Source organism: Pan troglodytes, chromosome 6 (assembly GCF_028858775.2).
Source record: "Pan troglodytes isolate AG18354 chromosome 6, NHGRI_mPanTro3-v2.0_pri, whole genome shotgun sequence".
Classification (NCBI taxonomy): Eukaryota; Metazoa; Chordata; class Mammalia; order Primates; family Hominidae; genus Pan; species Pan troglodytes.
Window position 1 is genome coordinate 108,900,359 of NC_072404.2, and position 24,005 is coordinate 108,924,363.

The 24,005-nt window shown below is 47.1% G+C and overlaps 1 protein-coding gene and 1 long non-coding RNA gene across 17 annotated transcripts in view; both read left to right on the forward strand.

Moving 5' to 3' along the window:
• The first annotated feature begins 34 nt into the window (after window positions 1-34).
• LOC129135543 (uncharacterized) lies at window positions 35-1,184 on the forward strand. Its single transcript, XR_010158625.1, has 2 exons — window positions 35-254; window positions 355-1,184. It is a non-coding gene; the product is annotated as an uncharacterized LOC129135543 (long non-coding RNA).
• Window positions 1,185-4,218: 3,034 nt separating this feature from the next.
• Window positions 4,219-24,005, forward strand: part of ZKSCAN5 (zinc finger with KRAB and SCAN domains 5) — a 28,886-nt gene continuing 9,099 nt past the window's right edge. The window contains exons 1-5 of one of the 16 annotated variants that reach the window (XM_009453252.5): window positions 4,223-4,325; window positions 5,533-6,051; window positions 12,043-12,181; window positions 19,435-19,517; window positions 19,777-19,912. In XM_009453252.5, coding sequence (XP_009451527.1) covers window positions 5,638-6,051; window positions 12,043-12,181; window positions 19,435-19,517; window positions 19,777-19,912 — 772 coding nt within the window. In that variant the 5' untranslated portion in view covers window positions 4,223-4,325; window positions 5,533-5,637. Of the gene's footprint in view, window positions 4,326-4,548; window positions 4,753-4,817; window positions 6,052-12,042; window positions 12,182-19,434; window positions 19,518-19,776; window positions 19,913-24,005 lie in introns of those variants that run through there. The other 15 variants (XM_054687237.2, XM_009453255.5, XM_054687238.2 and 12 more) reach the window with 15 other exon arrangements.

Genomic DNA, 24,005 nt, shown 5'->3' on the forward strand with positions numbered 1-24,005 from the left:
ATCTCGCTGGTTTATCGTCCTAGCCCCGCCCGACGCAGAGGGTCTGGACGGTTTCCCGCATCCCGGGGAAATACGGGCGTCCGAGCCGGTGGCCGAGCTCCGGCAAGGGCGGGAACCTTCAGGATTAAATAGACAGGGTCTGGCTCTGTCGCCCAGGCTGGACTGCAGTGGCGCGATTTCGGCTCACTGCAACTTCTGTCTCCCGGGTTCAAGCAATTCTCCAGCTTCAGCCTCCCAAGTATCTAGGACTACAGGTGCGCGCGACCACGCCCGGCTTTATTAATTTTTCTGTGGGGATGGGGTTTCATTATATTGCCCAGGTTGGACAAAGTTGTTTTTTTTTTCTTTTTTCAGGCGGACTCTCGCTCTGTCGCCAGGCTTTCTTAGCCTCCTGAGTAGCTTGGACTACAAGCGCGCGCCACCATGCCCGGCTACTTTCGGTATTTTAGTAGAGATGGGGTTTCACCATGTTGGTCAGGCTGGTCTGGAACTCCTGACCTCGTGATCCGCCTGCCCCGGCCTCCCAAAGTGCTGGGATTACAGGCGTGAGCCGCTGCGCCCAGTTGGAAAAAGTTTTGTTTTTTTTAAAAAACTAAGTGCTTCCATGTACATCAGATGTTAACGACCTTGATCCTAACAAACAAACAAAAAAGATGAGGAAATTGAGGCTCAAAGATGTGTCCTGGCCTGGCTCAGTGGCGTATGCCTGTAATCCCAGCATTTTGGGAGGCTGAGGGGGGAAGATCACTTGAAGCCAAGAATTGGAGACCCCAATCTCTACAAAAAATAAAAAATTAGCTGGGTGTGGTGGTGCACACCTGTAGTCCCAGTGAGAGGTGAAGCTAGTTGGACTTCCTGGGTCCAGTGGGGACTTGGACAACTTTTCTGTCTTACAAGAGGTTTGTAAAAATGCACCAATCAGTGCTCTGTAGCTAGCAAGAGGTTTGTAAAGTGCACCAATCAGTGCTCTGTAAAATGGACCAATCAGCAGGATTCTAAAAGCAGCCAATCGCAGGGAGGATGGAAAAAGGGGCGTTCTGATACGACAGAAACGGACATGGGAGGGGACAAATAAGAGACTAAAAGCTCCCACCCCAGTCAGCGGAGGCAACCGGCTGGAGTGCTCTGCCATGCTGTGGAAGGTTTGTTCTTTCGCTCTTCACAATAAATCTTGCTGCTACTCACTCTTTGGGTCCGTGCCATCTTTAAGAGCTGTAACACTCACAGTGAAGGTCGGAGGCTGCATTCTTGAAGTCAGCGAGAGGATGAACCCACTGGAAGGAACCAACTCAGGATACACCACTTACTTGGGAGGCTGAGGTGGGAGGATCCTTTGAGCCCAGGAGGTAAAGACTGCAGTGAGATATGATCGCACCAGTGCACTCCAGCCTGGGTGACAGAGCAAGACTCTGTCTCTAAAACAAAGTGTCTTGGTTGATGTCAAGCTGCTGGTGATTTGCAACTTGCATAAAATGAGACGATCGCTTGAGACCAGGAGTTCCAGGCCAGCCTGAGCAACATAGTGAGGATGTGTCTCCATATAAAATTAAAAAAAATTTTTTTTGAGAGGGAGTATCGCTCGGGTTCAAGCGATTCTCCTGCCTCAGCCTCCCAAGTAGCTGGGATTACAGGCGCGTGCCACCACACCCAGCTAATTTTTTGTATTTTTAGTAGAGACGGGGTTTCACCATGTTAGCCAGGATGGTCTTGATTTCCTGACCTCGGCTCACTGCAACCTCTGCCTCCTGGGTTCAAGCAATCCCCTTCCCCACCCCACGCCCAAACAAACCGAACACTATTTATCAATCCAGGTGTGTTTAATAACTAGACATAAAAATATCTCTTATGGAGCCAGGTGCGGTGGCTCACGCCTGTAATCCCAGCACTTTGGGAGGCTGAGGCGGGGGGATCACCTGAGGTCGGGAGTTCAAGACCAGCCTGACCAACATGGAGAAACTCCGTTTCTACTAAAAAATACAAAATTAGCCGGGCATGGTGGCGCATGCCTGTAATCGCAGCTACTCGGGAGGCTGAGGCAGGAGAATCACTTGAACCCAGGAGGCAGAGGTTCACTAAGCCAAGATCGTGTCATTCACTCCAGCCTAGGCAACCAGCAAAACCATCTCTAGAGAGAAAAATGAATGTAGAATGAGAATGAGAGGAAGACTTTAAGTGCCTTATTGAATTTTGACTCATGCAAATGTGTTATCTATTTAAGAAATAAATTATTGAAATGCAAAAGGTGTTTATAAATAATTCAAACCGGTTGCGGTGGCTCACGCCTGTAATCCCAGCACTTTGGGAGGCCGAAGCAGGCAGATCACGAGGTCAGGAGATGGAGACCATCCTGGGTAACACGGTGAAACCCCATCTCTACTAAAAATACAAAAAGTTATCCAGGTGTGGTGGCACACACCTGTAATCCCAGCTACTCAGGAGGCTGAGGCAGGAGAATCGCTTGAACCTGGGAGGCGGAGGTTGCAGTGAGCCGAGATCATGCCACTGCACTCCAGCCTGGGCGACAGAGTGAGATTCCATCTCAAAAAAATAAATAGATAAACAAACATAAATAAAATAAATCATTTAAATGGAGGTAAATATATTAGAAAAGAATGGGTATCCACCAAACATTTTTTTTTTTTGAGACGGGGTGTCTCTGTCACTGAGGTGCTGAAGTGCAATGGCACAATCATAACTCACTGCAGCCTCAACCTCTTGAATTCAAGTGATCCTCCAGTCTCAGCCTGCTGAGTAGCTGAGACTATAGGCATGCGCCACCATGCCTAGCTAATTTTATTTTATTTTTTGTAGAGACGGGGTAAAAAGGCCAGGCTGGTCTTCAACTCCTGGATTCTAGTGATCCTCTCACCTCGGCCTCCCAAAATGTTGGGATTACAGGCGTGAGCCACCATGCCCATCTGGAACAACTTTCATAGACATTAAACAACTTTATACGAGCAACAAAATTAAGCCATAGGTGCAAAATTCTATACCAACTCACTAACACACAAAATACAGGCATTGCAAACATTCACCAGGGGTTCGGTCCTAGATAGGAAGCTACTTAAAATGCAAGATTTTGGGCTCCCTGAAAAGAGACCTTTAACTTCTAAATATCTTCTCATCTTTTTGCAGATGCTGCAATTTCACAGCAGTTCCTTCCTTCGCGCCCGTAAAACAGTGGCAACAGTAACTCTTCTCCTGCCTGCCCATCAACTTTGTAAACTGCGCCGGGCGTAGGGGGAGGGGAGGGCTGGGGCTTGGAAACTATAAAGCACCATATGAAAAGGAGAGCACTGGGAGGTCGATGCGGGCGCATCACCTGAGGTCAGGAGTTCGAGACCAGCCTGGCCAACATGGGGAAACCCCGTCTCTACTGAAAATACAAAATAAGCCGGGCGTGGTGAGTGTGCCTGTAATCCCAGCTACTCGAAAGGCTGAGGCAGGAGAATTGCCCGAACCTGGGAGCAGAGGTTACAGTGAGCCGAGATCGTGCCATTGCACTCCAGCCTGGGGGACAACGAGACTGCGTCTCAAAAAACAAAACAAAACAAAAACAAACAGGAGAGATTATTACTAAGAGATGGGGTCTCACTATGTTGCCCAGGCTGGAGTGCAATGGTGTGATCCCGGCTCACTGCAACCTCAGCCTCCCGGGTTCAAGTGATTCTCCTGCCTCAGCCTCCCAAGTGGCTGAGATTACAGGCTCGCGCCACCAAGCCCAGCTAAGTTTTTGTATTTTTAGTAGAGACGGGGTTTCACCATGTTGGCCAGGCGGGTCTCGAACTCCTGGCCTCAGGTGATCCACCCACCTCGGCCTCCCAAAGTGCTGGCATTACAGGTGTGAGTCACCGAGCCCGGCCAAGGGAGGGTATTACTAATAGACAGGGGTCTCGCTATGTTGCCCGAGCTGGTCTCGAACTCTTGGGCTCAAGCGATCCTGCTTCCTCAGCCTGTCCACTAGCTAGGCTTACAAGCGTGGGACCCCGCGCCTGGCTGAAAAGAGGTATCATTAAGGACGAGACCCCCTTGGCCAGGGAAGCCCTGCGTAAGCAACGCCCCTCTCTTCAGAGGGATGCCCCGCTCCCTCCGCCCACTCCCAGCCTTCCAGCCTTGGCTCCCGAGGACACGACTCCCGGCCCTGCCACCTTCTGATAGGCTCGCGAGACCGAGGCTGCAAAGAGAGCCGCCCCCCCCATTGGCCAACCGGCGAGTCCCGCGCGCCACCTCCTGGGAGATGTAGTCCCGGGAACAGCTGGCCCCTGCGACTCGCGGGCGTGACGTTGAAGATGTCGGCCTTCTGAGCCGACTGCGGTGGTCAAGAGGTGGGTGTGTTTGCAAAGTGGGTGGTGAGAGTAGCGAGGATGCGGGTGAAGAAAACCTAAGGGCCCCAAATTCAACATAAGCGAGGTTTGCGGGTTGTCAGCAAGGTACAGACCTACTTCAAATCGGGGCGCAGAGCGTTGGGGGTGGGGGAAGGCGCAAGCTCCCCGGCCAATCAGACACGAGCAACCTCAGCCCAACTCTGGAGGCCCCGCCCCCTTCCCCGCCCCACGGAAAGGGGAGGAGCTTGGGCTGTTTGAATGGCTTTGGGATGGAGCAGGGGAGAGAGTGGCTCCGTTTGCCTCCCCGCTTTGGTGATGCTGTGCGAGCGGCTTCGGGGGCCCTGGAGACGTCCGAGTCACTGAGGGTGGGCTGGGACTCGGGGCCCGCGTCCCATCTCCCCGCCGATTGGTCTGCCCCCTCTGCGAGGTGAGGTCCTCCGGGATTCCTAGAGAGGACGCGGAAGTGCTTTGGGGGGGGGGGTGGGATCTAACGGTTTAACCCCGTTGGACAGGGCAAGATTGGACTTGGTTACTTCCGGCGAGGAAGTGTTGGGAAGTGTCGGCTTCGGTTTCTCTCCGTGGGAAGAACCGCATCTTCCCAGCCTCGGCTGCGGGGAGCTTGATGTTCCAGGAGAGCTCCCCTAGAGTGGGGCCTTGAGGGGAGGGGGCAGGGGCTTCGTGACTGGACGGGGGTCCTGTCCCTAACCTTGACCGGGCCACAGTCTCTGTATCTCGGGGTCAGGGGCCATTCTGAGGAATCCAGGTCCAGATCTGTACCTTATAAACGCTGCTTCTCTTTGGGACCGATGGAGTCTCCCCTTGGCCTGTCAAGCTCTTGTAGCTTAGAGAACAGGCTCAGTTTTGACCATTATAATGATTTTCACCCTTATTCCGACTTAAGTTCGTCTTATGGTAGAGAGAAAGAGCGGCTGCGTCTGGACTAGTTAGTCTCGTCCCGTTATTTATATGGAATGTAAAGTTCTTCACTCTAAAACTGTGTTTTAGGTTGGGCCTGATGTCAGATTTGTATGGCTCTCTTTTACACTTTTAAAATGTTGGGGATATTCCTTATTATCATTTTGTGGGTGAAGTGATGGCTACCTTGTAGTACCTATTTTTAAGTAAATTACTTTGTTGAGTGGTCGTCTTTAGTATAGATGACCTCTTTGCCATCTGTCTTTGCTAATAATGATGCCCAATACATCAGTAGGTTGCATGCTACTGAAAGTGTCCTTCAGAAGATCTTAAAGAGCAGAAAACCAATTGGTTCAGTGTAACACAGCCAGCCTCGAAGACTTCCCTCTGAGTTGGAATGATAATGACCGAATCCCGAGAAGTTATAGACTTAGACCCCCCAGCTGAGACTTCCCAGGAGCAGGAAGACCTTTTCATAGTGAAGGTGGAAGAAGAAGACTGCACCTGGATGCAGGAGTACAACCCGCCAACGTTTGAGACTTTTTACCAGCGCTTCAGGCACTTCCAGTACCATGAGGCTTCAGGACCCCGGGAGGCTCTCAGCCAACTCCGGGTGCTCTGCTGTGAGTGGCTGAGGCCCGAGCTGCACACGAAGGAGCAGATCCTGGAGCTGCTGGTGCTGGAGCAGTTCCTGACCATCCTGCCTGAAGAGTTCCAGCCCTGGGTGAGGGAACATCACCCTGAAAGTGGAGAAGAGGCGGTGGCCGTGATAGAAAATATACAGCGAGAACTTGAGGAACGCAGACAGCAGGTGAGTCAAAGAGAAGCTATATGAGCAATGAAGGAGAGGAGTGAACGATCTGCTGAGCAGGGGTGAGATTCTTCGTCCTCTGCTGCTTCATTCATATTCTTTTGTTCTCCTGGGATTAGGTACCCTGTGACTTCCTGCCACTCCAGCAAAGAGAAGCAATATCCAGTGTGTTAACCTGTAGAAGACAATCTGCGATCTTATTTATTTTTTAAATTACTGTATTTATTTAATTATTTATTTTTGAGACGGAGTCTCGCTCTGTCGCCTAGGCTGGAGTGCAGTGGTGCGATCTCGGCTCACTGCAAGCTCCGCCTCCCGGGTTCACGCCATTCTCCTGCCTCAGCCTCTGGAGTAGCTGGGACTGCAGGCGTCCACCACCACGCCCGGCTAATTTTTTTTGTGTGTGTGTTTTTAGTAGAGACGGGGTTTCACCGTGTTAGCCAGGATGGTCTCGATCTCCTGACCTCGTGATCCTCCCACCTCGGCTTCCCAAAGTGCTGGGATTACAGGCGTGAGCCACCATGCCCGGCCACTGTATTTATTTTTTGAGTGACATGATACAAAATTCAAAGAGGTACATAAGGTTGTAATGAAAAGTAAGTTTTCCTCCTCCCATCCCCAATTTCTCTCAAGTGCCTAGTTCTCACCTGTGTATTCTTACAGAGCTGTACCATATTCTGTATGTATAAGCATATATACGTCTCATACTTTGGAAAAACGCAAATGTCTTTTAAGTCACTGTGCACTTCTGCCTCTTTTTTCTTATATCTTGGTTTCTTCCACGCCACTGCCATTGCAGCTATCTCACTCTCTGAAATTGCATTGTATTAACTTTTATGGAAGGAGTTTGAGTTGTTCCATTTAAATTGTTCCTTGAGATTGTTTCTAAATTTGTATTATAACAAACTTTGCTGCAATGACTATCTCACATATATGTGTATGTATATATATGTGTGTATGTAATATACATATGTATGTGTGTGTATATATGTATATATATGCGTATATATGTGTATATATGTGTATATATGTATATATGTGTGTATATGTGTGTATATATGTATGTGTGTATATATATGTATATATATGTGTATATTTATGTGTGTGTATATATATATATGTATATATATAGGCTGGGCACAGTGGCTCACACCTGTAATCCCAGCATTTTGGGAACCTGAGGTGGGAGGATCACTTAAGACCAGGAGTTCCACATCAGCCTGGGTAACATAGCGAGACCCCATCTCTACCAGAAAAACCAAACAAAAAATTAGCTGGGTGTGGTGGCATGCACTTATACTTCCAGCTACTCAAGAGGCTGAGGCAGCAGGATCCCTTGAACCTGGTAGTTTGAGGCTGCAGTGAGCTGTGATTTTGCCACTGTATTCCAGCCTGTGTGACAGAGGCATACCCTATTTCAAAAAAAAAGTAAAAAGTTAAAAAAATTTAAATTGAAAAAATATATGTATATAAAATTAACTGTAGAAGGAATGCTTGAAACTCAAAATTTTTGGCTTAGAAATAGATGTGTAGGCCGGGCATGGTAGCTCATGCCTGTAATCCCAGCACTTGGGGAGGCCGAGGTGGGCAGTTCATGAGGTCAGAAGATCGAGACCGTCCTGGCCAACATGGTGAAACCCCATCTCTACTAAAAAATACAAAAATTAGCCGGGCGTGGTGGCACGCACCTGTAATCCCAGGCACTCGGGAGGCTGAGGCAGGAGAATCGCTTGAACCTGGGAGTCGGAGGTTGCAGTGAGCCGAGATTGTGCCACTGCACTCCAGCCTGGCAACAGAGCGAGACTCCATCTCAAAAAAAAAAGTACATTTGTAATTTTGATAGCTGTTGACAGGTTGGTTCCCTCATAGAGGGTATAACAATTTAGAGTACCACCAACAATGTATGAGAGAAATTTTGTGGCCATAGCCTGGTAGAACAATGTTATCAAAATTTGTCATGATTGCCAGTACATAAGATGCAATATTGGCCGGGCATGGTGACTCACGCCTGTAATCCCAGCACTTTGGGAGGCTGAGGCGGGTGGATCATGGGGTCAGATCAAGACCATCCGGGCCAACATGGTGAAACCCCGTCTCTACTAAAAATACACAAATTAGCTGGGTGTGGTGACATGCACCTGTAGTCTCAGCTACTTGGGAGGCTGAGGCAGTAGAATCGCTTGAACCTGGGAGGCAGAGGTTGCAGTGAGCCGAGATTGCGCCACTGCACTCCAGCCTGGGCGATGGAGCGAGACTCCCATCTCAAAAAAAAAAAAAAAAGATACAATATTTTATTTCTGTGAAATTTTTCTTTCTTTCTTTCTTTCTTTCTTTCTTTTTTTTTTTTGGAGACAAGGTCTTACTCTGTCACCCAGACTGTAGTGCAATGGTGCAATTTTGGCTTACCCTCCACCTCCCAGGCTCAAGCAATTCTCTTGCCTCAGCCTCCCAAGTGGCTGGGATTACAGGCATGTGCCACTACCGCCTGGCTAATTTTTTTAGTTTTTTTATTTTTATTTTTTTGAGGTGGAGTCTCACTCTGTCACCCAGGCTGGAGTGCAGTGGTGCGATCTTGTCTCACTGCAACCTCAGCTTCCTGGGTTCAAGTGATTCTCCTGCCTCAGCCTCCCGAGTAGCTGGGATTACAGACATGCACCACCGTGCCCAGCTAATTTTTGTATTTTTAGTAGAGACAGGGTTTTGCCATGTTGGCCAGGCTGGTCTTAAACTCCTGACCTCAGGTGATACTCCTGGCTCTGCCTTCCAAAGTGGTGGGATTACAGGCGTAAGCCACATGCCCGGCTTAATTTTTGTATTTTTAGTAGAGATGGTGTTTCACCATGTTGGCCAGGATGTTCTCAAACTCCTGACCTCAGGTGATCCACCTGCCTTGGCCTCCCAAAGTGCTGGGATTGCAGGTGTGAGCCACCACGCCTGACCATATCTGTGAAATTTCAATTAAATTTCTTTTGTTTGACCACAGCATTTTTTTTTTTTTTTTTTGAGACAGAGTCTCACTCTGTTGCCTAGGCTGGAGTGCAGTGGCGTGATCTCTGCTCACTGCAAGCTCCGCCTCCCGGGTTCATGCCATTCTCCTGCCTCAGCCTCCCAAGTAGCTGGGACTACAGGCACACGCCACCATGCCCGGCTAATTTCCTGTATTTCTAGTAGAGTCGGGGTTTCACCGTGTTAGCCAGGATGGTCTCGATATCCTGACTTCGTGATCTGCCCACCTCGGCCTCCCAAAGTGCTGGGATTACAGGTGTGAGCCACTGTGCCCGGCCACAGCATATATTTTTAAAGATTATTTGTATACCCTTTTATGGTGGTGAATTGTCTGTTTATATTCCTTATCTATATTTTTTTACCTTTTGGAAACAATAAGCATTGTGTCTGTCATAGGAGTTGTAAGCGTTATTTATCCAATTTGTTGTTTGTGTTCGCTTGTGGAGGTTTTTGTTTTTCATGTTTTCTTTTTTTAGAGATAGGGCCTCACTCTGTTGTCCAGGCTGTAGTGCAGTGGCACAATCATAGCTCACTGCAGCCTCGAACTCCTGGCCTCAAGTGATCCTCTTGAGTAGCTAGGACTACAGGCACTTGCCACCACATACAGCTAATTAAAAAAAAATTTTTTTGTAGATGAGGTCTTGCCTAGTCGCCTAGCCTGGTCTGGAACTCCTGGGCTCAAGGGATCCTCCTGCGTTGGCCTCCCAAGGTGCTGGGGTTACAGGTGTGAGCCACTGTGCCCAGCCAGGTTTTAAATTTTTTTTTTTTTTTAAGACGGAGTCTGGCTCTGCCACCCAGGCTGGAGTGCAGTGGCCTGATCTTGGCTTACTGCAACCTCTGCCTCCGGGTTGATTCTCCTGCGTCAGTCTCCTGAAGGTTTTAAAATTTTTATACAGTTAGTTAAGTATTTCATTTTATGGTTAATGGATTTTGTTTATTTTTTATTTTTATTTATTTAATTTAATATTTTTTTTTGAGATGGAGTTTCACTCTTGTTGCCTAGGCTGGAGTGCAATGGCACGATCTCGGCTCACTGCAACCTCCACCTCCCGGGTTCAAGCGATTCTCCTGCCTCAGCCTCCCGAGTAGCTGGGATTACTGGCATGTACCACGACACCAGGCTAACTTTGTATTTTTGGTAGAGATGGGGTTTATCCATGTTGGTCAGGCTGGTCTCGAACTCCTGACCTCAGGTGATCTGCCCACCTCGGCCCCCCAAAGTACTGGGATTACAGGCATGAGCCACTGCGCCTGGCCTATTTATTTATTTTTTTGAGACAGAATCTTGCTCTGTCACCCAGGCTGGAGCATTGGTGCAATCTCAGCTCACTGCACTCTCCGCCTCCCAGGCTCAAGCGATCCTCCCCACCTCAGCCTCCCGAGTAGCTGGGACTATATAGATGTATGCCACCAGGCCTGGCTAATTTTTATATTTTTAGTAGAGGTGTGGTCTCGCCATGTTGCCCAAGCTGGTCTCCAACTCCTGAGCTCAAGTCATCCACCCGCTTCTGCCTCCCAATGTGTTGGGATTATAGGCATGAGCCATCATGCCCGGCCTGCAGCTGTCTCTTAATGGAACTCCTGCACCACATTTTGCCAGTAGCAGGAGGATTCGAAAAAAAAGTGCTTTGAAATGTAAGGGAGGGAGAAAAGGGGAAAGGAACTTACTACATTCCAATATGTTAGTAGTGAGCTAGTACCTTCCAGAATTCCAGGTTCTAGAGAGTGGTTGTGGCAGAGTAATTGTGTATATCTAGGGCTGAGCAAGAACCAAAAACAGAAGGGGTGTGAGGTAGCCTCAGTCTCAGTGTTGGTCTGTCCAGTGTGACTTCCTGAGTGCTATGATGACCATTCCAATCTCCCTTCTCACCTCTGTTTCCTCTTCACACACTGGCCTTCTCATGATTCCTGACTGTACTAGACATCCTCTTTCTGCCTGAGAATTTTGTTTTCTTTCTTTCTTTCTTTCTTTTTTGAGACAGGGTCTTGCTCTGTCACCAAGGCTAGAGTGCAGTGGTGTGTCATAGCTCACTGCAGCCTTGACCTCCTGGGCTCAAGCAATCCTCGCACCTCAGCCTCCTAAGTAGCTGGGACCACAGGGACATGCCACCATGCCTGGCTAATTTTTTAATTTTTTGGAGAGACAGGGTCTCACTGTGTTGCCCAGGCTTGTCTTGAACTCCTGGGCTCAAGCGATCCTCCTGCTTCAGCCTCCGAAATTGTTGAGATTATAGGCATGAGCTACTGCCGCCTGGCCCTGAGAGAGTTTTTCAGTGTTCTCTCTGCCTGGGTCACTTCTACGTTTTTCCCGGCTGGCTTCTTCTCATCCATTTTTTTTTTTGAGACGGAGTCTCGCTCTGTCACCCAGGCTAGAGTGCAGTGGCGCAATCTCGGCTCACTGCAAGCTCCGCCTCCCAGGTTCATGCCATTCTCCTGCCTCAGCCTCCTGAGTAGCTGGGACTACAGGCGCCCACCACCACACCCGGCTAATTTTTTGTATTTTTTTAGTAGAGACGGGGTTTCACCGTGTTAGCCAGATTGGTCTTGATCTTCTGACCTAGTGATCCACCTGCCTCAGCCTCCCAAAGTGCTGGGATTACAGGCGTGAGCCACCCCGTGCGCCCAGCCCTTCTCAACCTTTAAGTGTTTGCTTACGGGACACTTCCTCCAGAAAGCCTTCCCTGGCCTCCCAGTCTAAAATAGGTCTCCTGTGTTCTGTCTCATGGAATTAGTTTCTTCTCCTTTCCAACATACAGCCCAGTTTGTAATTATGTATTTATTTGTGTTTTGATGTGTTTGATGAACGTCTTCTCCAACTAGAAGTAAACCATGTTTATTAAGTAACTGCATAATCAGTGCGTGGCTCATTGTAGATGCACATTAAATATTTGGCAAAGGAATGAATGAAAGTCCACCATGATTCTACTGATTTCTTTCGTGGCCTTCTCTGTAACTGTACTGATCAGTTTTGGTTGTGGTTGTTAGATTGTTGCCTGCCCTGATGTGCTTCCTCGGAAGATGGCACCACCTGGAGCAGTGCAGGAGTCCTGCAGCCCCCAGCCCCTGACCGTGGACACCCAGCCTGAGCAAGCGCCACAGAAGCCTCGTCTCCTGGAGGAAAATGGTGAGGCTCAGTGATTCAGTGGAACTGATATAGCTCAAGAGTGGGTGCCTTGGCCATGTGGCAGGCACTATCTGCAGGAGAGAGACTCTAGGCTGAGCAGCCTCTCTACAGCCTGCAGGGTCTAGAAGCAGGGAAAGGCCAGGGACCTGGAGTTGAGTCCCTGGTATTCAATGAAAGCCATTCCTAGAATGGCTAGGAATTACACCAGCTTCTTTTTTTTCCTTTTATTTATTTATTTATTTATTATTATTATACTTTAAGTTGTAGGGTACATGTGCACAATGTGCAGGTTAGTTACATATGTATACATGTGCCATGCTGGTATGCTGCACCCACTAACTCGTCATCTAGCATTAGGTATATCTCCCAATGCTATCCCTCCCCCCTCCCCCCACCCCACAACAGTCCCCAGAGTGTGATGTTCCCCTTCCTGTGTCCATGTGTTCTCATTGTTCAGTTCCCACCTATGAGTGAGAATATGCAGTGTTTGGTTTTTTGTTCTTGCGATAGTTTACTGAGAATGATGGTTTCCAATTTCATCCATGTCCCTACAAAGGACATGAACTCTTCATTTTTTATGGCTGCATAGTATTCCATGGTGTATATGTGCCACATTTTCTTAATCCAGTCTATCATTGTTGGACATTTGGGAAAGACACATGCACACGTATGTTTATTGCTGAATTACACCAGTTTCATTAAAAACCTACAATGCAAATGATGACAGCTCTGGGTACAGGGACTGTTAAAAGATCTACACGTCTTTTAAAAAAGTATCACAGATTTTTGCCTTTCTGTCATAGATTGTCTTTCTTTTATTTTTGAGACAGAGTCTCACCCTGTTGCCTGGGATGGAGGGCAGTGGTGCGATCTTGGCTCACTGCAGCCTCTGCCTCCCAGGTTCAAGTGATACCTCCACCTCAGCCTCCCGAGTAGCTGGGACTACAGGTGCCTGCCACCATGCCCAGCTAATTTTTGGATTTTTAGTAAAGATGGGGTTTCACCATGTTAGCCAAGCTAGTCTTGAACTCCTGGCCTCAAGTGATCACCTACCTTGTCCTGCCAAAGTGCTGGCATTAGAGGTGTGAGCCACTGCGCTCAGCCTCCCTCATAGATTTTCTTGTCTTAATGCTTATGTTAAAAAAACAGAAAAACAAGGCCGGGCTCAGTGGCTCACACTTGTAATCCCTGCACTTTGGGAGGCAAAGGTGGGTGGATCACCTGAGGTCAGGAGTTCAAGACCAGGCTGGCCAACATGATGAAACCCCGTCATGATGAAACCCCGTCTCTACTAAAAATACAAAAAATTAGCTGGGCATGGTGGTGCGTGCCTGTAATCCCAACTACTCAGGAGGCTGAGGCATGAGAATCGTTTGAACCCGGGAGGCAAAGGTTGCAGTGAGCTGAGACCGTGGCACTGGACTCCAGCCTGGGCAACAAGAGCAAAACTCCGTCTCAAAAAAGAAAAGAATACTGTCACACAATGCTTTTAGCAAATTTAGTCCTTCTAGCAAAATGTGATGGTCCAGAATCTCTTATTATCTTATTATTACAAAATACTGTGTGATGAAGTCCTTGCTGTTGAATGACTCACAAGATAAGAATGCCATTTTCCTTTTTGAAATTAGAAATACATTGTTCATCATTGATTCTTGAGTTTAAGAAAATTTATCTAGGATGTTATCATTTGAAACTCATTCTAGAATCTCTGTTACACTTTCAGTTTCATGATTCTCATTAGAGAGTACAGCTGTCTTTCTGTGTCATCTACTGAGTTGCCTAATAATAGTCATCCTCTGCAAATTTTCCTCTCTTTGCCAATGTGGGCAGCAAATGAAAAATTCGGAATTCTCAACCGTGTTCAATGAAAGCTAAACAAAGGTGTTAGCGATCTTTTTGGTATAAAAGAAAGTAGCTTCATGCCTGTAATTCCAGCATTTTTGGAGGCCAAAGCAGGTGGATCTCTTGAGCCCAGGAGTTTGATACCATCCTGGGCAATGTGGCGAAAACTCACCTCTACAAAAAATACAAAAATTGGCCGTGTGCAGTGGCTCATGCCTGTAATCCCAGCACTTTGGGAGGCCAAGGCGGGCAGATCACCTGAGGTCAGGAATTTGAGACCAGCCTGACCAACATGGCAAAACCCCATCTCTACTAAAAATATAAAAAATTAGCCGGGCGTGGTGGCAGACGCCTGTAATCCTAGTAGCTACTCAGGAGGCTGAGTCAGGAGAATTGCTTGAACCCGGGAGTTGGAGGTTGCAGTGAGCTGAGATCACACCACTGCACTCCAGCCTGGGTGACAAGAGCAAAACTCTGTCTCAAAAAAAAAAAAAAAAAAAGTATTAGCTAGGCATGGTGGCACATGCCTGTGGTCCCGGCTATACCAGAGGTTGAGGTGGGAGATTGCTCGAGCCCAGGAATTTGAGGCTGCAGTGAGCTGTGATTGTGCCACTGCAGTCCAGCCTGGGAGCCAGAGTGAGACTCCGTCTCCATAAAAAATAAATAAATAAATAAAATTTAAAGCTGCTCAGAAAAGCCGGGGGTGGTGGCTCACGCTTGTAATCCCAGCACTTTGGGAGGCTGAGGTGGGTAGATCACCTGAGGTCAGGAGTTTGAGACCAGCCTGGTCAACGTGGTGAAACCCCGTCTCTACTAAAAATATGCAACAGTTATCCAGGCGTGGTGGTACATGCCTGTAATCCCAGCTACTTGGGAGGCTGAGACAGGAGAATCGCTTGAACACAGGAGGCAGAGGTTGCTGTGAACCGAGATTGTGCCACGGCACTCCAGCCTGGGCAACAGAGTGAGACTCCGTCTCAAAAAAAAAAACAAAAAAAACTGCTCAGAAAAGAAATGGAAACCACTAGGATTGTGTGCAGGACACCTGGGTATGCCAACAGGTAATCCTTACAGTAGCTCAGTGGAATAGCTGTTACTGTTATCCGTCTGTTAGAAATTAAGCTCAGGGCTGGGCCTGGTGGCTCATGCCTATAATCCCAGCACTTTGGGAAGCCAAGGCGGGTGGATCACCTGAGGTCAGGAGTTTGAGACCAGCCTGGCCAACATGGTGAAACCCCATCTCTACTAAAAATACAAAAAAATTAGCTGGGCGTGGTGGCAGGCGCCTGTAGTACTGCTCCTTGGGAGTCTGAGGCAGGAGAATCACTTGAGTCCAGGAGATGGAGGTTGCAGTGAGCAGAGATCGTACCACTGCACTCCAGCCTGGGCGACAAAGCAAGACTCCATCTCAAAAAAAAAAAAAAAAAGAAAGAAATTAAGCTGAGTCCTCGAGAGGTTAAGTTGATTTGTCCAAGGTCACAAAGATATGGAATAACAGAGCTATGATTTGAACCCAAGCAGCCTGACTGAATCCATCCTCCTCCCCTCTTCTGAGCCATCTCATCTTTGCTTTTTTTTTTTGAGACAGGGTCTCACTCTGTTGCCTAGGCTGGAGTGTAGTGGCGTGACTGCAACCTCTGCCTCCCAGGTTCAAGCGACTCTCCTGCCTCAGCCTCCCGAGTAGCTGGGTTTACAGGCATGTGCCACCATGCCTGGCCACATCTGGTCTTTGCTTCAGCAGCAGCTTCTCTCCTAGGCGCACAGACTGCTCCCTCCTCGAGTCACTTGGGTTCTGTCCACTTTCAGGATTTCTCTCCATCTGGCTCTTGTCCTCTGTTTCTAGCTGCTTCTCATCCTCTCTGTCCTGTTAACCAGATCCTAGCCGGTTTATTTTAGCAAAATTACTCTTCATTCGGACATAGACCGTATTCACCATTTTCATCAACTTCTGTTTTCAGTCTTTAGCCACTCCCGGTTTCAGATCCCTTCTCTGCTTTTGGCTTTCATCTGTAACCATTGTCCCGTCCTTTTTGTGTCATTGCTCCTTATTTCCTAGTCATTGGAAATCAGCAAGCCACGGATGCCCCCAGATCTCCAGGACTCCAGATCTAAATACCAACAGGGTCTAAACTGTCCGGTTACAGCTTAATCCCAGGCAGGTCTGTGCAAGTCAAGGCACATGTGGATGGTGAGATCCAGACATGCCGTGGACCTTAGACAAAGAGCAAGCAGAGGTGACCTCGGGGTCAGGTGGTCCCTAGCTTCCAGAGGTGAGATGTCCGGGTGTTGCGCATGCTGTTCCTGCTGTGGGGAAAGCACCCTGTCTCCCCGATCTCCATTCCTACTGCCCAGAGTCACTTTCTGGGAAAAGGCTTTGCTGCTGCCGCTGCGTCTCCTGCTCCACTCTGTAAGTGCTCCTGCCTCTATGGTCCCACGGGAACTTGGGTCACCTTTCGTCATGGCACTCTTCACGCTGTGCTGTAAGGCTTACCTGTGTGCCCTTCCCATTAGACCAGGGGTGTCCAATCTTTTGGCTTTCCTGGGCCACACTGGAAGAAGAATTGTCTTGTGCCACACATAAAATACACAAACACTAACCATAGCTGATGAGCTTAAACAAAATAAAAATTGCAAAAAAAACCCCTCATGTTTATTTCTTTGAGATGGAGTTTTGCTCTTGTTACCCAGGCTGGAGTGCAATGGCGTGATCTCAGTTCAGCGCAACCTCTGCCTCCCAGGTTCAAGCGATTCTTCTGCTTCAGTCTCCCAAGTAGCTGGGATTACAGGCATGTGCCACACACTCAGCTAATTTTGTATTTTTAGTAGAGATGGGGTTTCTCCACGTTGGTCAGGCTGGTCTTGTACTCCCAGCCTCGGGTGATCCACCCTCATCAGCCTCCCAAAGTGCTGGGATTACAGGCGTGAGCCACTGTGCCTGGCCCTTCATAATGTTTTAAGAAACTCTACAAATTTGTGGGCCAGGCATGGTGGCTCACACCTGTAATCCCAGCACTTTAGGAGGCCGAACCAGGTGGATCAGTTGAGACCAGGAGTTCAAGACCAGCCTGGCCAACATGGCGAAATCCCGTCTCTACTGAAAATACAAAAATTAGTCAGGCATGGTGGCACATGCCTGTAATCCCAGCTACTCAGGAAGCTGAGGCAGGAGACTCTCTTGAACCTGGGAGGCGGAGGTTGCAGTTGGCCAAGATCGTATCACTACACTTCAGCCTGGGCAACAGAGCGAGACTCCATCTCAAAAAAACAAAACAAAATTAGCCGGGTGTGGTGGTGGGCGCCTGTAATCCCAGCTACTTGGGAGGCTGAGGCAGGAGAATCACTTGAACCTGGGAGGCGGAGGTTGCAGTGAGCTGAGATTGCACCACTGTACTCCAGCCTGGGTGACAGAGTGAGACCTTGTCTCAAAAAAAAAAAAAGAAAGTTTACAAATTTGTGTTGGGGCACATTCAAAGCCATCCTGGGCCACGGGCCATGGGTTGGGCAAGCTTGCATTAGACAGTAGTTTTCCAAGGTAAGAATTGTTTTGTCTATTCCTGAGATGGGCAGAGAGAGAGAGAGTAGATTTAATACATATTTCTTGACTGAATAGAAACTAACCATGGAAATTCTGGAAGGGATTTCTGAGGCTGTGGTAATCCAACAGTGGTCCAGGAAGCCGTGGCACTGGCATCACCTGGGAGCTTATTAGAAGTGCAAACTAGGGGCCAGGCACGGTGGCTCACACCTGTAATCCCAGCACTTTGGGAGGCCATTGCAGGTGAATCACCGGAGTTTGAGACCATCCTGGACAACGTGGTGACACCCTGTCTCTACTAAAACTACAAAAATTAGCCAAGCTTGGTGGTGCACACCTGTAATCCTAGCTACTCGGGAGGCTGAGGCAGGAGAATTGCTTGAACCTAGGAGGCGGAGGTTGCAGTGAGCTGAGATCGCGCCACTGCACTCTAGCCTGGGCCACAGAGCGAGACTCTGTCTCCAAAAAAAAAAAAAATTTAAATTAAATTAAAAAATGAAAAAGAAATGCAAACTCTCAGGCCTCACCCCAGGCCTTTTGAGTCAGAATCTGCAAGTACCAAGATCCCCTAGGGGATGTAGGTGATTTATTTGTACATTAAAGCTCGAGCAGCCTTGGACTGTTAGGAATGCTTCAGTTTCATGGAAGATGTGGGACTTTGGTGGTTCTTTGAGATAATAAAATTTGATCTTGGCAAAGCAGAATGCATCCTTTTTTTTTTTTTTTTTTTTTTTTTTGAGAGGGAGTCTTGCTCTGTCACCCAGGCTGGAGTGCAGTGGTGTGATCTCGGCTCATTGCAACCTCCGCCTCCTGGGTTCAAGTGATTCTCCTGCCTCAGTCTCCTGAGCAGCTGGGACTACAGGCGCCTGCCACCATGCCCAGCTAATTTTTGCATTTTTAGTAGAGATGAGGTTTCACCATATTGGCCAGGCTGGTCTGTAACTCCTGACCTTGTGATCTGCCTGCCTCGGCCTCCCAAAGTGCTAGGATTACAGGCGTGAGCCACCGTGCCTGGCCCCCACTTTTTTTTTTTTTTTTGAGATGGAGTCTTGCTCTGTCGCCCAGGCTGGAGTGCAGTGGCACGATCTTGGCTCACTGTAACCTCCACCTCCCAGGTTCAAGCAATTCTCCTGCCTCAGCCTCTTGAGTAGCTGGGACTACAGGCACCTGCCACCACACCCGGCTAATTTTTGTATTTTTAGTAGAGGTGGGGTTTCACCATACAGGCCGGGCTGGTCTCGAACTGCTGACCTTGTGATCCTCCTGCCTCGGCCTCCCAAAGTACTAGGATTACAGGCGTGAGCCACCACGCCCAGTATTTTTTTTTTTTTTTTTTTTTTTTTCTGAGACAGTGGCTGACTCTGTTGCCCAGGCTGGAGTGCAGTGGTGCAATCTTGGCTCATTGCAACTTCTGCATCCTAGGTTCAAGCGATTATCATGCCTTATCCTCTCAAGCAGCCAGGATTACAGGCGTGCATCACCACATCTGGCTAATTTTTGTATTTTTAGTAGAGATGGGATTTTGCCTTTTTGGCCAGGATGGCCTTGAATCCTGGCCTCAAGTGATCTGCCCCCCTTGACCTCCCAAAGTGCTGGTATTACAGGCGTAAGCCACTGTTCCTGGTCACAGAATGCATCCTTTATAGCGGAAAGGCAAGCAGGGATTAGCCTGACCAAAGTAGGAAGTCTAGGGTAAAGGAGGAATAAAACAGAGTGTGAGAGGATCCAGAAATTAGAGGGTCTTGACAGCCAGGCAGAAGAATTTGGCCTCGGTGCAGTAGGGGCCATTATGGATTCCTGAGCATAAGAGGAACATGATGGCAATGAGAACCGGGCAAAGATGTTCTCACTTAAACCTCTTTTTCTCCTCCCTTAGCCCTTCCTGTTCTCCAAGTTCCTTCCCTTCCCCTGAAGGACAGCCAGGAGCTGACAGCTTCACTTCTCTCAACTGGGTCCCAGGTGAGCTGGTGCCCCTTTGCCCTCAGAGAGGACCCATCCTGAACCTTCACCAAGAGTTCTGTTTCTTTAGCCAGTGACTAGGCCCATCTTGGGTTGGTACCTTCATTCCTTTGGCCTTCTTCCTTTCTGCCTAGTACTTCCCCATCCTCTTTGAGGCACAGTTCCTCCCCCTGTTTCTTTTCTTAATGAGCCCAGTTCTTCCCCTCACTCCAAATTTGGACATAGGGAATGAGAATTTAGTGGAGATCTCCTGTTTCAGAAGTTGGTGAAAATTGAAGAGGTGGCTGATGTGGCTGTATCCTTCATCCTGGAGGAATGGGGGCATTTGGACCAGTCCCAGAAGTCCCTTTATAGGGATGACAGGAAGGAGAACTATGGGAGTATTACTTCCATGGGTAAGGATTATTTCATCTGCATGGATTAGGACATGTTTATTTTGTTATCTTGTAAAGAGTATTTCTGGCACATCTTATAATGGCATTTATGTTTTATGTGCTATGACTTTGCTTTTTTTTTATTTTTTGTAAAAGAATAAATCAGCCTTCATTTTTTTTTCTTATTCAGCTTATTCTGATCATTTCCATCTTAATAAGAGTATGATTAAACACTGATAGTACTTGGGGGGACTGTTTTTGCAATCCAGCAGATGCTAACTTTTTACTGCTTTAAAATAAGAGTGGGTCGGCTGTGGTGGCTCACGCCTGTGATCCTAGCACTTTGGGAGGCCGAGGTGGGAGAATCACTTGAGTCCTTTGGACTTTAACAAATTTTTGGTAGTTACTATACTGTTTAATAGATTGGATAATTTTGCCAGGTGTGGTAGCTCATGCCTGTAATCCCAGCACTTCCGGAGGCTGAGGCGGGTGGATCACCTGAGGTCAGGAGTTCAAGACCAGCCTGGCCAACATGGTGAAACCCCATCACTACTACAAATACAAAAATCAGCCGGGCGTGGCCGTGGGCGCCTATAATCCCAGCTACTCGGAGGACTTCATTACCATTCTTAAGTCACTGATACCTATTTTATGATGTTCGCCTTGGCACCTACATTTTACCTGTCATATCGCTTCTTGAATTTTCTGGCCCTATTTCTAACTAAGTTATAATCCTGGAAGCTAATATTTAATTGTACTGTCTGGAGCAGTTATAAAAATCTCAGCACTCCTGCAAACATTTTGGAGATCATAGCTTTTAGCCTTTTTTTAGTAAATTCTTTTAGAAGAACCACTCTATCAGGCATACTGGAAGACTTCAGATGCAAACATACACGCTACAAAATATATTTATTTTATTATTTTATTTTTTTGAGATGGAGTCTCACTCTCTCTCCCAGGCTGGAGTACAATGGCGTGATCTCGGCTCCCTGCAACCTCTGCCTCCTGGTTTCGAGCAATTCTCCTGCCTCAGCCTCCTGAATAGCTGGGGTTACAGGCATGTGCCACCACACCCAGCTAATTTTTGTATTTTTAGTAGAGACAGGGTTTCACCACATTGGCCAGGCTGGTCTCAAACTCCTGACCTCGTGATCTGCCCAGCTTGGCCTCCCAAAGTGTTGGGATTAACAGGTGTGAGCCACCGTGCCCCGCCCACAATGCAAAATTTCTTTTGAAAAACATTATGTCAGTTTACATTGTTTAACCGTTTTAGTTCACTCACAAGCTTTTATTTAACAGGTATACAGCTGACTCTGCTCTTTTAAATTTTCAATTTTTAATTACTATTGATATTATTTATATTTATTTCCTTTTTTTGATTTATTTGTGCATGCCTCTGTTCATTAATCTATTGGGATCTTGGTAGTCTTTTTTTATTTTGATGTTTTAATTTTTGTGGAAAAAAATCAAATTTATGCTTTAAAATTATTGATTAAATCAATAATTTTATGATTATTGATTTTTCATGGGGCCTTTTATCTCAGTGAATTACTCATATAGTATAAATGTTATATTTAATGCAAAATTTAAAAATTCTTTTCTTTTTAAATTAATTTCCAATAGCTTGCTTGTTTATTTGAGCCTGTTACTCTTGCTTTATCTTTTTCAGTTACTTTATAGGTACCTAATGGATTTCAGAGTTTGAGGTTCTTGGCATAGTTCTCTCTATGGTATTCTCTAAGCAGTTTTAAATGTGTAGTTTCTGATGTTTTTCTCATTCTCTATCTCTTCATTATAACATCTGTATTTATCACTTCAATATACTATTCTACATTAATTACATGGCCAGTGGTTTCTGCCTCCTTTACTTCTCTCGGAAGGCCATGTTAGATTCTTTTCACATCTGCGGATTTCTATTAATAACAGCATCACCAAAGGTCAAAATCAAAGAAAGTACCCATCAGATTTGGAAGTGAGATTTTTACAACATAAGTAAATGAGTCTTGGAGGCAGCAGTTTCCGTGGAGTGGCAGAGGTGTTGAGGAACAAGAGATAGTTTCTTTGAAGATTGCAAAGGAGTGGAATTTGAAAAAGCTATCGTAGATGAATGTAAGGACTTTGTCTCTAAAGGGGAAGAGAGGCCTGGTCACTGAAAGAGTAATGGGTTGGATGGGTGGATTGTTTTTTGTTTCCCCCCTTTTTTTTTTTTTTTTTTTTTTTTGAGACAGTGTCTCGCTCTGTTGCCCAGGGAGGAGTGCAGTGGTACGATCTTGGCTCACTGCAACCTCTGCCTCCCGGGTTCAAGCTATTCTCGCACCTCAGCCTCCCGAGTAGCTCCCGAGTAATTTTGGGATTACAGGCACCCTCCACCACAGCCGCCTAATTTTTCTGTTTTTAGTAGAGATGAGGTTTCACCACCTTGGCCAAGCTGGTCTCAAACTCCTGACCTCAGGTGATCCAACCACCTCGACCTTCCAAAGTGCTGGGATTACAGGCGTGAGCCACCATGCCTGGCTCGTATGTTTTGTTAATGGGAGAAATTTTCAGCATATTTAAATGCTTCTGGAGAAGAACTAGTAGAGTAGAATATGGAGGCAAGGAGGAGCAGACAGGCTGGGCGTGGTGTCTCATGCCTGTAATCCCAGCACTTTGGGAGGCTGAGGTGGGCAGATCACTTGAGGCCAGGAGTTTGAGACCAGCCTGGGCAACATGGCAAAAACCTGTCTCTACTAAAAATACAAAAATTATCCGGGCATGGTGGCACGCATCTGTACTCTCAGCTACTTAGGAGCTGAGGCAGGAGAATTGCTTGAATCCGGGAGGTGAAGGTTGCAGTGAGCTGAGATCATGCCATTGCACTCCAGCCTAGGTGACAATGTGAGACCCTATCTCAAAAAAAAAAAAAAAAAAAATGGAGGGGCAGTTAGCTGATGTTGGGAGATCCCTGGAAAGCAGGAAGGTATGGTGAGATCTGGGGTACAGGAAGGAGGAAGGACTGACCTTGGCTCGAGAGACATGTCTCCATTGAGAGACAAGGGGAGGAGGAAGTGAGTAGGCTGCCTGCTGAACGCAGGAACTCATGCCTGTAATCTCAGCACTTTGGGAGACCAAGGAAGGAGGATCACTTGAGGCCAGGAGTTCGAGACCAGCCTGGGCAACATAGTGAGACAAACCCTTACAAAATATACAAAAATTAGCTAGGCGTGGTGGTGCATGCCTGTAGAGGCTGAGGTGGGAGGATCGCTTCAACCAGGGAGTTAGAAGTAACAGTAAGCTGTGATTGTGCTGCTGTGTTCCAGCCTGGGTGACAGAGCAAGACCCAGTCTCAAATCAATCAACCAATCAATCAATCAATCAATCAATCAATGTGTGAGACCAGTAGATATGAATAAAAGAGAAAAAAAATACTATAGTAGCTGGGATTAGCTGCATAGTTAAATGAGGGAGGAAAAAACATAAAAAGTCTGGTTTTGTGATAGGGTTTTTTGTTTATATCCCTGTTTTTACTGTTTCAGTGTCTTTTTAGGAAGGTAAGTAAAAGTAGCTATATGGTAAATTAAAATTAAAATTGTCTTCATAGTTTAGGAATTATAACTTCTGACTATATCAAAAAAGGATTATGGTAGCTCCCTTAAAGGTCATTGTAAGGATTAACTATACCATAAAATTGTAAAGTACTTAGTGTAGTGCTGGACTCATAGCACTCAGCAAATGTTTAGCTCTTATTACTAATATAATACAGAAAACTCTCCTCACGAAAACATCTTGGGACATTCTTAATAGGCCATGATACTCCCTGGGTTTTTTTTTTTTTTTTTTGGGACAGAGTCTCGCTCTGTCACCCAGACTGGAGTGCAGTGGTGTGATCTCAACTCACTGCAACCTCTGCCTCCTGGGTTCAAGCGATTCTCGTGCCTCAGCCTCCTGAGTAGCTGGGATTACAGGTGTGTGCCACGACGCCTGGCTAATTTTTTTCGTATTTTTAGTAGAGACAGGTTTTCATCATGTTGGCCAGGCTGGTTTCAAACTCCTGACCTCAAGTGATCCGCCTACCTCGGCCTCCCACAGTGCTGGGATTACAGGCGTGAGCCACCACACCCGGCTGATAATTTTT